Raw genomic sequence first — 12,256 nt, 5'->3', positions numbered from 1 at the left:
AGACATTCAGCATAAATCATAGAGAAAGAAAAGAAAAAAAAAATAAATCTTGGCGAGGAGATTCAAGTCCTCGCCGTCCATGCCCCATCACGAGCCACCTCGTTGAGGGTGGACTCGTCGCTCATTCTGGGACGGGCCTCGCCGGACTCGGACGCAATGGTGCTCGCCCGCGTGAGAGACTCCAACTCTGCCAGGTCGGCCGCGGCTGTCATCTCAAAATGCTCGCCCGGTGCCGGGACCAGGCCGTTGCTGTTGTAGGTCGGAGGGGCGTGTGTGTTGCTGGTCGTGTGGTTGAGCACCCGGCGCGGGCGTCGGGCCGGCTGCGCGGAGCGGCGGCGGACGCTGGGCTTGTCGCCGTGGGCAAAGGCGGCGAGCTCGCGCTTCTTGTTGCGACGCTTCTGGCTGGCCTTGTAGAGAGACTTGCTACAAGCGATGACGACGATGATGATGGAGGCCATGGCGGTAGAATGGAGAGCGAGAAGCAGAGAGAGAGAGAGAGAAAGAAAGAAAGAAAGAGTGAGGGGAATTAGCCAAGAAACCGACGCACGGCAATATAGAATAGGAAGGCTGCGGGGGAGGCGGGGGAGACAGAGGAGGAGGAGGCCTCAAAAGGCAAGGGAGAGAGCGTATACTTGAGAGGCACGCTGTTTACAACTGAGCATGTCACAAGAAGAGGAAAGGGGAGGGAAGCAGGACAAGCCGTCGGGCGGTAATGAAAAAGGAGAAAATAAGCAAAGTTGAACGAAATGCGGAACCAAGGACGGGGGAAAGAGGGGAGCGCATTAACAACAAGCAAACATCGGCATCGGATAACGACATGGATCTATTGTCTACTCCGCAGAGATGGGACACACTGCGACGTATAATAGGACGATCAGAATGTGTGTGCTATTAGTTAACTACCTAGTGTGTGTGAGTGTCACTGTGAGTGTATGTGTGTGTGAGAGAGAGAGAGAGTGTCTACCCCGTTTTTGGGCGTTGGAAATAGCGCCGAGCGCCACTAACAAACTAGTTTGAAGCACAAGTCATAAATAGAAGGGGAGACCAAGAAGGAAAAAAAGAGGAACAGCGGCCAGTTGATTTGCCAGGAATATCGCTCTCTGCGTAGAAGCTTGACCTGCAGTAGTCGGAAGGGGCTGTGCTGTGCCTTGAGGGGTTGGTGGTGGTGGTGGTGGCTTGCACCAGTAGCAGCAGCAATGCCATGTGGGATCAAAGGGAGGAGTGGGAATCCTGTCACGGAAGGTCTGGAACTTGGCTGGCCTCTTGGGGCAAGGAACCATGGATAAGAACTTTTTGCCAAGCTATCCATCCTATTTGGCCATTCCGCGGCGCGCAAAGGGCTGCATGGCTGGACATGGCATTTACCAGACAGTAACGTCACAAAAAGGCGCATGTCCAGAAAGGGAAAAGAAAGGAAATCCCACGCGACTTGTTCCGCCGCCGGTTCTTTTTTTTTCTTTTCCGTTTTTTTTTTTTCATTTGTCAAAGGAATTCATTTTCTGCTGTTATCGCATAAACCAAGGAGAAAAAAAAAAGAGACGCAATGTAAATGCCTCCCCAACCTCTCCTGCAACATCATTCAAAGGCCCTGTCCTTTTCAGCTAGCCCTGGTCGAGGCCCATCCATCCGGCATGTCGTCCTGACGTCAGCCAAACATCATCTCGCCCGGATCTACCCACATGCCCTGCTCCGAAGGCTTCTTCTTTTGCAGCAGGCAGTGCCGTCCCCATTTCCGCCTCAGCGATGCCGGGACGCCGGGCAGGTCGGGTACCCAGAAGATGCGCGCCAGTAGCGGCGTCGTCTCCGCGTCCATGAAGCGCTCGCACTTGACTGCCTCCCACCGCGACGTGTCGGCGACGAAGTCGGGCTCGCGGGGCGGGGCGGCCTTGGCCGTGCGTTCCGGGTACTGCGTGTCCACCAGGAACGAGCACATGCGCAGGTCCACGTACTTGCCCGGATCCTCCTCGTTGCGGTCGTTGAGCCCGTTGGTGGGCAGCCACGTACCGCTCCAGAAGCCGAAGCCCGTCTCCGCCTCGGAAAACTCGCCGGGCAGCAGTCCGCGAAACTCGGACGGGATGAACTTGGCGTGCATGTCGCGCGGCAAAAAATACGACGACGGGAAGCGGTACCACTCTTTACCGAAGCAGACGTTATCGTTGTCGCCGCCCAGCGCATTCCCGCCCTCAGCGTCGCCCCATAGCGGCTTGTACACTTTGAGCGTTGCCGAGTACGCTTCGTAGATGCCGTAGATGCGCGACAGGCTCACGTCGAGAGACAAAAACATGACAATGACGACGACAAAAAGCTTCAGTCGCGCCGGAATCATGCCAATGAGTGTCTTTTTGTTGGCGTTTCCGAGCGCAGAGAGAATAATGTGTAGCGACATGGACGCATTGAGTGCCAGGAATGGGTACACCGGATACATGAAACGCTCTTCCTTGTGAGGCTGCATCGTAAAGATGCCAAGCCACATGTAGAACGGGGCAACAAACACAATGGTACGCAGGCCAGTCTGGAAGCCATGACCCGATGGCGAAACAACCTTTTGCACAATGAACAGTGGTAGGGCAAGCAGGGCCAAGACGAACCAAAGGTTGAAGTTCAGCGCCAAGTTTTTAAAGTAAAATGTCCACGGCTCGGTGCCGTAGAGGTCAGGACCGCCGGTCGACGAGAATATGTTGTACTTTACAATGTTCCAGCTCACCACCGCCATCTTCTTGTAAAAGAAGAGGTTGATCAAAAAGTCGGTAAACTGCAAACGTTAGCTCTGTGTCCTGCTCGAAGCAGCTCTCCTCGTGTCAGATACACACCAGGACAATCAGACCCGCAACAACTCCGCGAGCGACGCGGACGATGCATTCGATAAAGGCATCCTTGTCGCTGAAAAAGGCAAAGAAGGCCTCCTCCAGCATGTACGGGGCGCAGAGAGCGGCGGCAAACGGCCACCCCAGGATGCCACCGGTGGCAAACCAAAAGATGCCGTGCGAGGTTCGCAGGCCCCCTTGCCAGTTCATGAAGGAAGCGGCGCCGAGCATGGCCATGTACATGGCAAAGCTCGAGGGCAGGTATGCGGCGGCGGCGTGAAAGTTGCCGGGGCTCGTGACGGTCGCGATCATGAAGAAGAGGCCGATTCGTGCATTGAGGGTCGTGCTGGCCACCTGGTAGAGGAGAACCTGGCAGAGGGCGCAGACAAAGGCGAGGATGTAGCGGACAAAGTAGAACTCGGCCACCTACACCGGGGGTTGTCAGCTTTGACGGGGGTTTACTGGAGGACCGCAGCTCCTCCGCACCTTGGTTGAGCGCGGCAGCAGTCGGCGGAAGCTGCCGACGATGGCATGAAGCGCAACATAGAGCCAGCTGCGAATGGCATAGTCGGGCGAGTACTCCCACGTCTGTAGGCCGTAGCCGTGCGACAGATAATGGGTCGGCTCCCAGTAGTTGAAGGTTTCGTCGCAGTCTTGGATGGGCGCAAAGGCGGCGGCAATCAGATTGGCGACGAGGAAGATGTAGAATGCCTTGATAGGTTCAATGGCGTATGCGCTGAGACGCCTGTTTTTGTCAAGGGAAAAAGAAGAAAGGGTTGCCGCGCGTTAGCTGAAGCTCGACCCTCGGGGATCTGGGTTTGCGCCGGGCCGCCTGCTCATCCCCCCTTGCCCGAGGCGGCAGATACTTACTTCTTTTTCGCGTGACCTGCGGTCGGATGTTCGAATTTCGGCTGAGAAGCCTCTTCCTCTTTGGGTCTCGACGCCATAGTTGTGTGGTGGACTCGAGGCGGGATGCTTGATGGACCAAGAGAAGGGATCTGGCCAGCTTCATGTTTTCTTGGACTTTGTCGTCATTCTTGGTGAGAAGCCCCGCTAGTGTTGAGGTATCCACTATAGCTATCGAGTTGCCGATCCAGGGTTGCCGAGCTGAAGTTGCGGCTTACAGCATGCTCAGTATGTTGAGGTGGGAAGCAACATGTATTTTCCGTAATTGGGTTTCTTTACACGAAAAGAAAAATTGACAGGTCTTGGATGTAATGGCCCATGGATGGCTCAACCGTTGGCGAATATCTCAAGTGTCGGTCCACGGTGGCGGCGTGATTGCAACGTAGCAATCATTCCTCGAAAGAGAAGAGAGCCTGGACGGCAATAAGAGAAGAAATTGGCAGGCTGAGCAAGAGACCAAGCATATTCAGAATGACTTCTACTCATATCTCTGTTTGTTACCGTGGCAGACAATACAATGGAATGTAGAAGTGCAATTTCGGAGTCCCGGATCTACAACGTTGAAGCTACGTCCATGTAGTTCCAGGTCAAGAACAGTGACCAAGGCGCTTAGCGGGCTCTTCAAATAGGCACCTAATTTTACCAAAGCTGTACTCGGCGCAGCTGCAGAATTGCCATGCTTCAATACTCTCACTCTGCACTAGCACTACTCCGTACTTGGTAACGAATTAATAGATTGACATGTCTGCGATCTATCTTTTGTGAAGAGTGTCACAGCTGCATACTAAGGGTGAAAAGAGCCTAAAAAAGCCCTAGAATAATTTTTCTTTCGATTTTTCTTTTATTTCCTGTCTTAATTTTTTTAATGTTGTTAAAGGAAGCACACTGAACTTGGCTTCAAACTTATAAGTGGAGCTGCCGCCCCCACCGCTTCTGTTTCTCAGTCGGACCCGCCTGCAATATTTTTTTTCTGCCAGTCCCTTCACTATCTTATCATTCAAAAAAAGAAAAAAAGCTGGCGACTCTCTATTCAACAATCCTGCTCTCGCCAACATTCTGACCTGTATTCTCGATCATATTCCTACAGCATACGATACGCCCTTGCAGTACAATAATGTCGGGTTTCCAAATCCCCGGCTTGGGACAGGCCAAGCCCAACGAAATACTACCGCCACTACCACCGGACCTAGCTGCTGCCGCCGCGAGCGCCGCCGGGCACGAAGATATCCCAGATGCGCCACAGCCACAGACGATAGAGAGCAAACCCGCGAATACTACGGCCCCGGAGTCGACCAACGGTCCTCCTCTACCTGATACGGATGCTATGGTCATTGACGAGCAGCCCCCCGCCAGCCCCCCGTCTCTGACGAGCGCCCTCGAGGCTGCCATTGGCGGTCTCGCCAGCACACCTGCGCCGCCGTCGCAGCCTCTCACACAAGACCAGCAATCAGAGCCGCAGGCAGACCAGGCCGAACCTCAACAAATGATTGAGCTTCAAAACGATACCGGTGACAACCCCGAGTGGGAGATTGATTCCTCCCCCTACGAGTCCTCCTCCGAATCCAGCTCCGACTCGTCAGACTCGGACGACTCCGACAACGAAGGCTACGAGCCGCTGGGCGTCGAGGAGACGGCGCGCATGCTCATGGAAGCCGAGGCTGGCTCCGACGATGAGGGTGGTCCCGGCGGCGGCGGCTCCGGCGGCGGCAAGTCTGGTAGCGCCGCGCAGCTGCGCACCAAAAACGAGCTCGCTGAAGAGGGCGTCACGCGGCCCGACGTCACCATCACCGAGGACATGCCGCTCGAGGAGCTCGGCGCTGTGGAACACGTTGTCGACACGACGGCGCTCGTGATAGGCATCACGCCCGGCGAGTACCAGGTGCTGGATGCCGGCTCTGTGCTGTGCACCGCGTCGCGCGTCGTCGTCGGCGCCGTCGCCGAGACCATCGGCAAGGTCACGCGCCCCATGTACACGGTGCGCTTCAACAGCGCTGACGAGATGGCGGGCCTGGGCGTCGCCGTCGGCACCGCCCTCTTCTACACCCCCGCGCACGCGACGTTTGTCTTCACCGAACCGCTCAAGGCCGTCAAGGGCTCCGACGCTAGCAACCTCTACGACGAGGAGGCCGGCGACGAGGAGATGGAGTTCTCCGACGACGAGAAGGAGGCCGAGCACAAGCGCGCCCTCAAGCAGAAGAAAAAGGACAAGTGGAAGGCCAACAACCCCGAAAAGGCGGCGGCCGCGGCCGCGACCGCCGCAACGGCACGCGCCAAGGACCAGCAACACCACCCCCTCCGTCAGCAGCACAACGTCGACGCCGGCCTCAACTACGACGAGGACGAGGACGGCCCGTACAAGCCCCTCGCGCGGCCCTCTTCGCTGGCGAGCGGGCCCGGAGCCTCGCAGTACGACCAGCCCTCATCGTCCTCCAGACACGGCGGCGGCAACAGCCGACGCGGTGGCGACTTTCGCGGACGTGGGCGGGGAGGCGGCCGCGGCGGGCGGGGAGGATACGGACGCGGTGGTGGTGGTAGCGGCAGAGACGGCTACTCGCTGCCTCCCCAGGGCAGCGGCCAGCAGCAGCAGCAGCAAACACACTACGCAGCACCGCTACCACCACCTCCATCCGTTCCGCAAACGGCATTCGGGATGCAATTCCCCGGGTGGCCGCCCGCGCCTTCCGCACCGGGTGCCGTGCCTCCTCCGCCACCGCCGGGCTGGCCTGGCTCTGCTGCTCCAGCCCCGGCACCGGTGCCCGGTCAGCAGCAGCCGGGCGCCGCGGCCGGGGGCTTCAACCTCGATCCGGCCATGATCGCGGCCATCATGGGCCAGATCCAGGCGCAGGCCGCAAATAACGGCGGCGGTGCGCAGCAGCCTCCAGCGTGGGGGGGCTACCAGCAGCAGCCGCCGCCTGGTCAGGGTCGGTAGATTGGCAAGCAGGGTCAGCCAGTCATATGTGCAACATTTTGGAAACGGAGGCGCAACTGGGAATCGGAAAAGCATGGCATCTCATTATTATTAGCATGGAAAAGAAGAGGTGCGGAGGCGTTTTATGTTTTTTCTTTCTTCTTTTTTTCTTACAAAAGAGGCATTTCAGGTTGGAGTGCAAGTGCTTAAGCTCATCACAAGGCAAGAATCATTGTATAAATGTGGAAACAATCAAGAATGTGTCAAATTGTTTCGTCTAATGCAATCCCGAAAATCGAAACATGACGCTGTCGTATTGGCTGCAAAATGAAAACAAAGAATGCCAGAGTTGGTCGTAATTTACAGCTCGGGAGAGTCAAGGCCGGCGTTCTTGTCAAAGTCGTAGGTGCCCAGCTCATAGGCCAAGCCGAGCGTCATCTTGGCGTGCTGCAGCATGTGGTCAAAGGACAGGTACTTAATCAGGTCATTGGTTGAGTGAATATGGGGGTCAGAGTCCTCGAAAGCAGACTCGATAACAAAGGCCGAAGGGTAGCCGGCCTTGGAGGCCGAGGCGTGATCGGAGCAGGCATAGCCGCACTTGGTCTCGACCCAGGGGATATCGCAATACTGTTTATAATGTTAGTAAAGACACACTTGACCTGAAAAGAGCAACGACGCACCTCCTCAATGACGACCTTGATAAACTTTGTCAGGCCAGGGTCAACAAAGTCCATGATAACGCCGACGCTTTCAGGCTTGCCGGCCTCGATGGTGCCTTGGACGTAGCCGGTCATGTCCTGCTGGAGCATGGCCTTGACGACACGGCCACCCTTCTCATACTCGCTAAAAATTGCCTGGCTTCCGAGCAGACCGGCCTCTTCGGCGCTGTACCAGTGAAACTCGATCGTGTTGTGGGCTTTGCCGTCGACAATGTCTTGAGACTGGAGAATGGTGCGGAAAGCCTCCAAAATGGTCACGGTACCACTGCCATCGTCGTCGGCACCGGGAGCGGCGAGGATGGATGGCAGCCAGAGGTTTGTGGAGTCCTGGTGGGCGCCAATCACGATGGTGTTGTTGGTGCGACCGGGAATGGTGGCAATGACGGAGTGCTGCTTCCAGGTGTGGGGGAAGCTCTCGGCGAAGACGGTCTTGTCGGCGCCGGCCTCCTTGATGATGCTGTTGACTTTGGCGAGGACCCAGTCGGAGGACTCGAGACCGGTTTGGGATTGATAGTACCGGGTGTGGTAGCTGGTGAGCTTCTCGAGGTTCTTCTGCAACTCGCTCTTGGAGAGGGTCTTGGCGAGCTTGCCGACGGCCTTTTGCTGGGTAACCTTTTTAGGAAACTGGACGACAGCCCTTGTGCCAATTTTGGAGGCGCCGAGGTCGCGGGTGTCGGTAATATCCATAAAGTTTTGGCCATTCTATATTGTCAAGCAAGTTAGCCTATGGCTGTCTGGCGACGTGTCGCGGGACTGGGGCAAGCGGCCAGCAACAATGGAGGGAATAATGATGACTCGAGCAAAAGGCACAAGCAAAGTCTATGGACAGGAGATTTTGCCAAGCTGTTAACAAGTTCGAGGGCCGAGAGGGCTGGCTTACGCGGCGAAGTTCCCATTTATCCTCCTCGGTCACCCATTGCTGCTTGCCGGGCGCCGTCTCGATGAGGAACTTTTGGTTGGGGTACAGAACGACGTGGTCATCGGCGGTGGACTGTTTTTCGACGTAGCGCGCAGCCACGGCGGGAACGCAGGCGGCCAGCAGAGAGGCCGTTGAGAACTTCATCTTTGCGGGTTGTTGTCGTAGTTGTTGTTGTTGTTGGATGTGCTGTTAAACGTGGTAGTTGGAGAAGATGAAACGAGACGAGGCGATGACGTGCGGAGATGTCACGCTGAAGTGGGGCTGAGTGGCTAGCATGGGGTTGGTACCTTTTGCTTGATCAGATTATGAAAATCACACTAATAATGGTACCCACCCTGTCATCCCGTGAATGAATAAGGTAACAAACAAGATGCTAAGTAATTACCAAATGCCAACACTGTCCCCACTGGATTGATTCGAGAAAGTGGCAGAGTGGGTGTGTGGCACATGAAGCAGTTGGCAGATGATGCAGGGCTTTATTAGTGGCTCCTCGAACAAGGTATGGACTCGGGCTCTAGCATCTGCCTTGTTGAAGGCGACGAGATTCTTTACCCAGTACGGAGTACTCCGTACTGACATATTTTTACGCCCGTAGACATGGCCTGGCCCTATCAGGGGGCATCTCAAAAAAGACCAAAAATATGTCAGAATTGCCCTTGACCCTGTCGACATGTCAAAAAAGTCCAAAAATATGTCAGTAGAAATTTCGTTTTTTTTTTGGGGCATGTCAGAAAAAACCCCCCCTCTCGCGTAAGGAGTTGTAGGTTCTTGTCGTGCTCTGTACAGATGGTAATATCACTGAGCAGTGTCCCCCTGCAAAGATAATGTGGGCAAGCAACCATTGATTAATTAGCCATTCTGTACCTACTTATACTTGTGCCACGCACCCACCCGCCTTTGCACAAGGTGGTTGGTAAACTACTCCTTTGTCTAAAAAGATTCAAAATCCATGGGCCACACATTTGAGCGGCCCTCTTTGGCAAGGTAGTGTTATGTCAGTCCCTGTAGCGGAACCACCGCCCCCACGATAATCACCATGCAGACGGGGGCCAGGCGGCCTGCTGCTTCGTTAGAAATGCGATGTTGGCGCTAACAGTCATCCACTAGGTACTGTGACTTGAATCGGCCAGCTTCAATAATCTACCATGTTGTAGTTGGTAGTCCATAACCAAGCTGGCAAACTTCTGGTCCTCAAGTCGGGATGGCAACTTTTTTTATTCCATCTTTTGTTATGTCAAGGTTTGGTTTTTTTGCCCAGTCTTGTCAAGCCTTGGGGAGCAAGGGTTCAGTACACGCAAAGGACGTCGTAAAGACATCGTCTAGTACCTGTGATCACAACGAGTGTGTTGGCAGTCCCAATCATCACCCGTCAAGTACAACTTGGCAAATCTGCGGTCTGGAATCCTGTCATGGCCCATTGCCTTCAGGGTATCCTGTTTCCAATTGTAGTGATACGCTCCACAACCCACGCTGCTTAGAACCTGGGGCTTTTGTCCTACGGAAATGTGTCCATCGTCCAACCCATCATTCAAAGCCAGGCTTCGTCAAGTCATAGCTTTTCATGGGGCTCCGATGGTGTACAGTGTATACCAGACACGTTTTGTTCGGCCGGCCGCCATTGTTCGATTGTTTTGGGTTGTCGTATCGTATTGAACAACTTCTTCGGTCAACACGTAACAAAGAAGTCGTGGGTGTACCACGGACACATTTGAGTGATGTACCATCACTTATCGTCTATTCACCCCTTCAAAACTGCAGAAGAGAGCCGTATAAATAGAGCAGGGACCGTTAGGCCTGACACGATACTTTACCCAACTCCTCATCTCTGCAACCTTACCGAACCCTTCTACCTCATAGATCATCCAGTGCAGTATCCATCATCACTTCTACTCGGCACGCCTATTTTACGGTCGAATCACTTAAAAGAATTCAGAGGTACAGTACTAAGAGACCTAACTAGTGTGCCTAGATTGATGCTAACACTCGATAGCAAGATGTGCACTCGCGAGAAGAGTCTATACTCGGATTGTTCCCATGGCGCCACTGACGAGTTAGTGTGCTGCGATCCGGCCATGAAAAGGAAGAAACCTTGCTACCCCGAGGCATGGAGCTCGGTTACGCTTGACGAACGAGTGCCTGGCAAGTGCTATAAATGCCGTATTGCCGAGCCTGAAGTGCCAACCGTCCCCAACTCTCCAACACGTTATCAAAGCTTAGGTTATGAGCACCCCACAAGAGACTGAACCCTTGTGAGGGAGCTTGGCGGCGTACGGTGCGCCGATTGAGTTGGTTCTTTGTCGGAGAGAAATGCGGATAATGTGGAACGGTTGGCTAGAGTAGACACGAAATAGGATTATGTGGTTCTCGAGAAGAACGAGATTCAACAACAGCAGTGATGCCTGCCCACCGCAACTGGTTTTCTTCTGCGTGCCTCTAGGTGACCAAAGACTAGCGGGAAACGTCCTTGAAGGGGCAACGGGAGAATGACGACTTTTATGCACAAAAAACGCAGGCTTCTGAATTGAAAGATTCTTCCCGGTCAGATCCACACACGTTGATATTAATCAAGTGCCAAAGTCTCGGTCATGTAGCGAGAGGTTTGCCTCTGTCATGGAAGGCTCCCTTGCGCATTCGTCCACATTTCTCAACATAAAGCCAGACAAGATACAAGTCACAACGCGAGATTCAATCCTGCGGCATAGCAGTTCTGATGAGCCAAGTTGATCGAATGTGAAAATTTTCCTTTCATACAACGAATTAAAGAGCTATCATTAGGATGCCCCCCGTGGAAATCATCTAGTTACTAAAACGTAGACTAGGTTGCGGGTAGTTTAAAGGAAAATACCAAAGCGTGTCACAATGAGCCCATCTCCATCAGAGTCTTTTTAAACAAGGCATTCTCAATTGCCATATAAAACCTCTAGCGATTCATACCATGCTACCTAGTTTAAAGCGGCTCTGCTGAGCAACTCTGGGGTCGAGCGCTTTACATTTTAGAGCTTCACATCCGCAAACTCCTCGTCAATCACCGTGAGGGCGCCGTAGCCGCCCTTGTCCACGACCTCGTCGTCGACGACCATGGTGGCCAGCAGCTTGGCCGGCTCGGTGGTGCTGTAGTTGTTGCTGACCTTGTGGTGGCAGCAGGGCGCCTCGAAGAAGCTCTCGCCCTTGGTCAGCACCTTGGTCTCCTCGTCGTTCATCTTGTTGATGACGGTGCCCTCGAGCACCAGCACCGACACGGACGCGCCCGCGTGCTTGTGCGGGGGCGTGGCCGCGTTGGGCGGGAAGCTGACGAGGATGCCAATCGACGACTTTCCGGGGCAGTTGGGCAGCTTGTAGTGGTAGGCAACCTCGACGGACGGCAGCGGGCGGCTGCGCGGACACGGGGGGCACAGGGGCTAGTGGTTAGCCTGCGTTCTGTAATCTTCTCAAATGTGCTCCAATCTGCTCTCGCAGTAGGATAAAAAGCGAGCCAGGGCGCTCTCGTTTCGAGTGTGGTACTTACCCGCGCTCGTACTTGGGAAGTTCGGGGATAGTGAAAACCATTTTGTAAGTGAAAAAAAAAAGGGTCGAAAAGTGATGGTGGTATTGTTGTTATTGTCTTTGTGTTTTTTGGTGATTTCTGAATGATTAGAATGAATTTGACTTTGGCTTTCATCAGCTCTATATATACAATCAGCAACGGAATACAAGTTGCATCACCTTCTGCTCTCCGGGCACCGCGTGGGGCTCAACATCCGGCCGGTCGCCGAATACCCGCATACCCTATCGATACGGGCTCCCCTGCCGTTGACCCGATGCTTACCCCGCCGCGGGCCGTGGTGCAGCAACCCACGCGTCCGGAAAAGGTAATCGGGATCTTTTTTTTGTGGCGTATTTGCGGCTGTAGAGACATGACGATGGACTTGTCTTGCTTTGCATAAAAGCTCCTACTTTGCTGCCCTGATTGGAACCGATCTACCCTACTTGCCCATCATTCCAACTGAAACTTACTACTAGC

At 54.3% G+C, this 12,256-nt stretch overlaps 5 protein-coding genes across 5 annotated transcripts; 1 reads left to right on the top strand and 4 right to left on the bottom strand.

The window, feature by feature from the left end:
• Positions 1 to 62: 62 nt before the first annotated feature.
• V2A60_001864 (uncharacterized protein) lies at positions 63 to 458 on the bottom strand (the record flags this gene model as incomplete). The annotated part of the gene is made up of 1 exon (XM_083253219.1): positions 63 to 458. One exon carries the CDS (start codon positions 456 to 458, stop codon positions 63 to 65), a length of 396 nt encoding a protein of 131 aa, XP_083109345.1.
• A 1,187-nt stretch (positions 459 to 1,645) lies between these two features.
• On the bottom strand, positions 1,646 to 3,751 carry V2A60_001863 (dolichyl-P-Man:Man(6)GlcNAc(2)-PP-dolichol alpha-1,2-mannosyltransferase; the record flags this gene model as incomplete). Its single annotated transcript, XM_083253218.1, has 4 exons — positions 1,646 to 2,752; positions 2,811 to 3,230; positions 3,291 to 3,549; positions 3,675 to 3,751. The coding sequence occupies 4 exons, from the start codon at positions 3,749 to 3,751 to the stop codon at positions 1,646 to 1,648; spliced, it is 1,863 nt and encodes a 620-aa protein (XP_083109344.1).
• Positions 3,752 to 4,824: 1,073 nt separating this feature from the next.
• Positions 4,825 to 6,639, top strand: V2A60_001862 (Gar1/Naf1 RNA binding region-domain-containing protein; the record flags this gene model as incomplete). Its single annotated transcript, XM_083253217.1, has 1 exon — positions 4,825 to 6,639. The coding sequence occupies one exon, from the start codon at positions 4,825 to 4,827 to the stop codon at positions 6,637 to 6,639; it is 1,815 nt and encodes a 604-aa protein (XP_083109343.1).
• A 339-nt stretch (positions 6,640 to 6,978) lies between these two features.
• V2A60_001861 (putative aminopeptidase) lies at positions 6,979 to 8,400 on the bottom strand (the record flags this gene model as incomplete). Its single annotated transcript, XM_083253216.1, has 3 exons — positions 6,979 to 7,245; positions 7,299 to 8,039; positions 8,218 to 8,400. The coding sequence occupies 3 exons, from the start codon at positions 8,398 to 8,400 to the stop codon at positions 6,979 to 6,981; spliced, it is 1,191 nt and encodes a 396-aa protein (XP_083109342.1).
• A 2,849-nt stretch (positions 8,401 to 11,249) lies between these two features.
• V2A60_001860 (cupin domain-containing protein) lies at positions 11,250 to 11,802 on the bottom strand (the record flags this gene model as incomplete). The annotated part of the gene is made up of 2 exons (XM_083253215.1): positions 11,250 to 11,628; positions 11,762 to 11,802. 2 exons carry the CDS (start codon positions 11,800 to 11,802, stop codon positions 11,250 to 11,252), a joined length of 420 nt encoding a protein of 139 aa, XP_083109341.1.
• Positions 11,803 to 12,256: the final 454 nt, after the last annotated feature.

Source organism: Cordyceps javanica, chromosome 1, assembly GCF_051103115.1.
Source record: "Cordyceps javanica chromosome 1, complete sequence".
Classification (NCBI taxonomy): Eukaryota; Fungi; Ascomycota; class Sordariomycetes; order Hypocreales; family Cordycipitaceae; genus Cordyceps; species Cordyceps javanica.
This window is presented reverse-complemented; position numbering and strand designations above follow the sequence as displayed.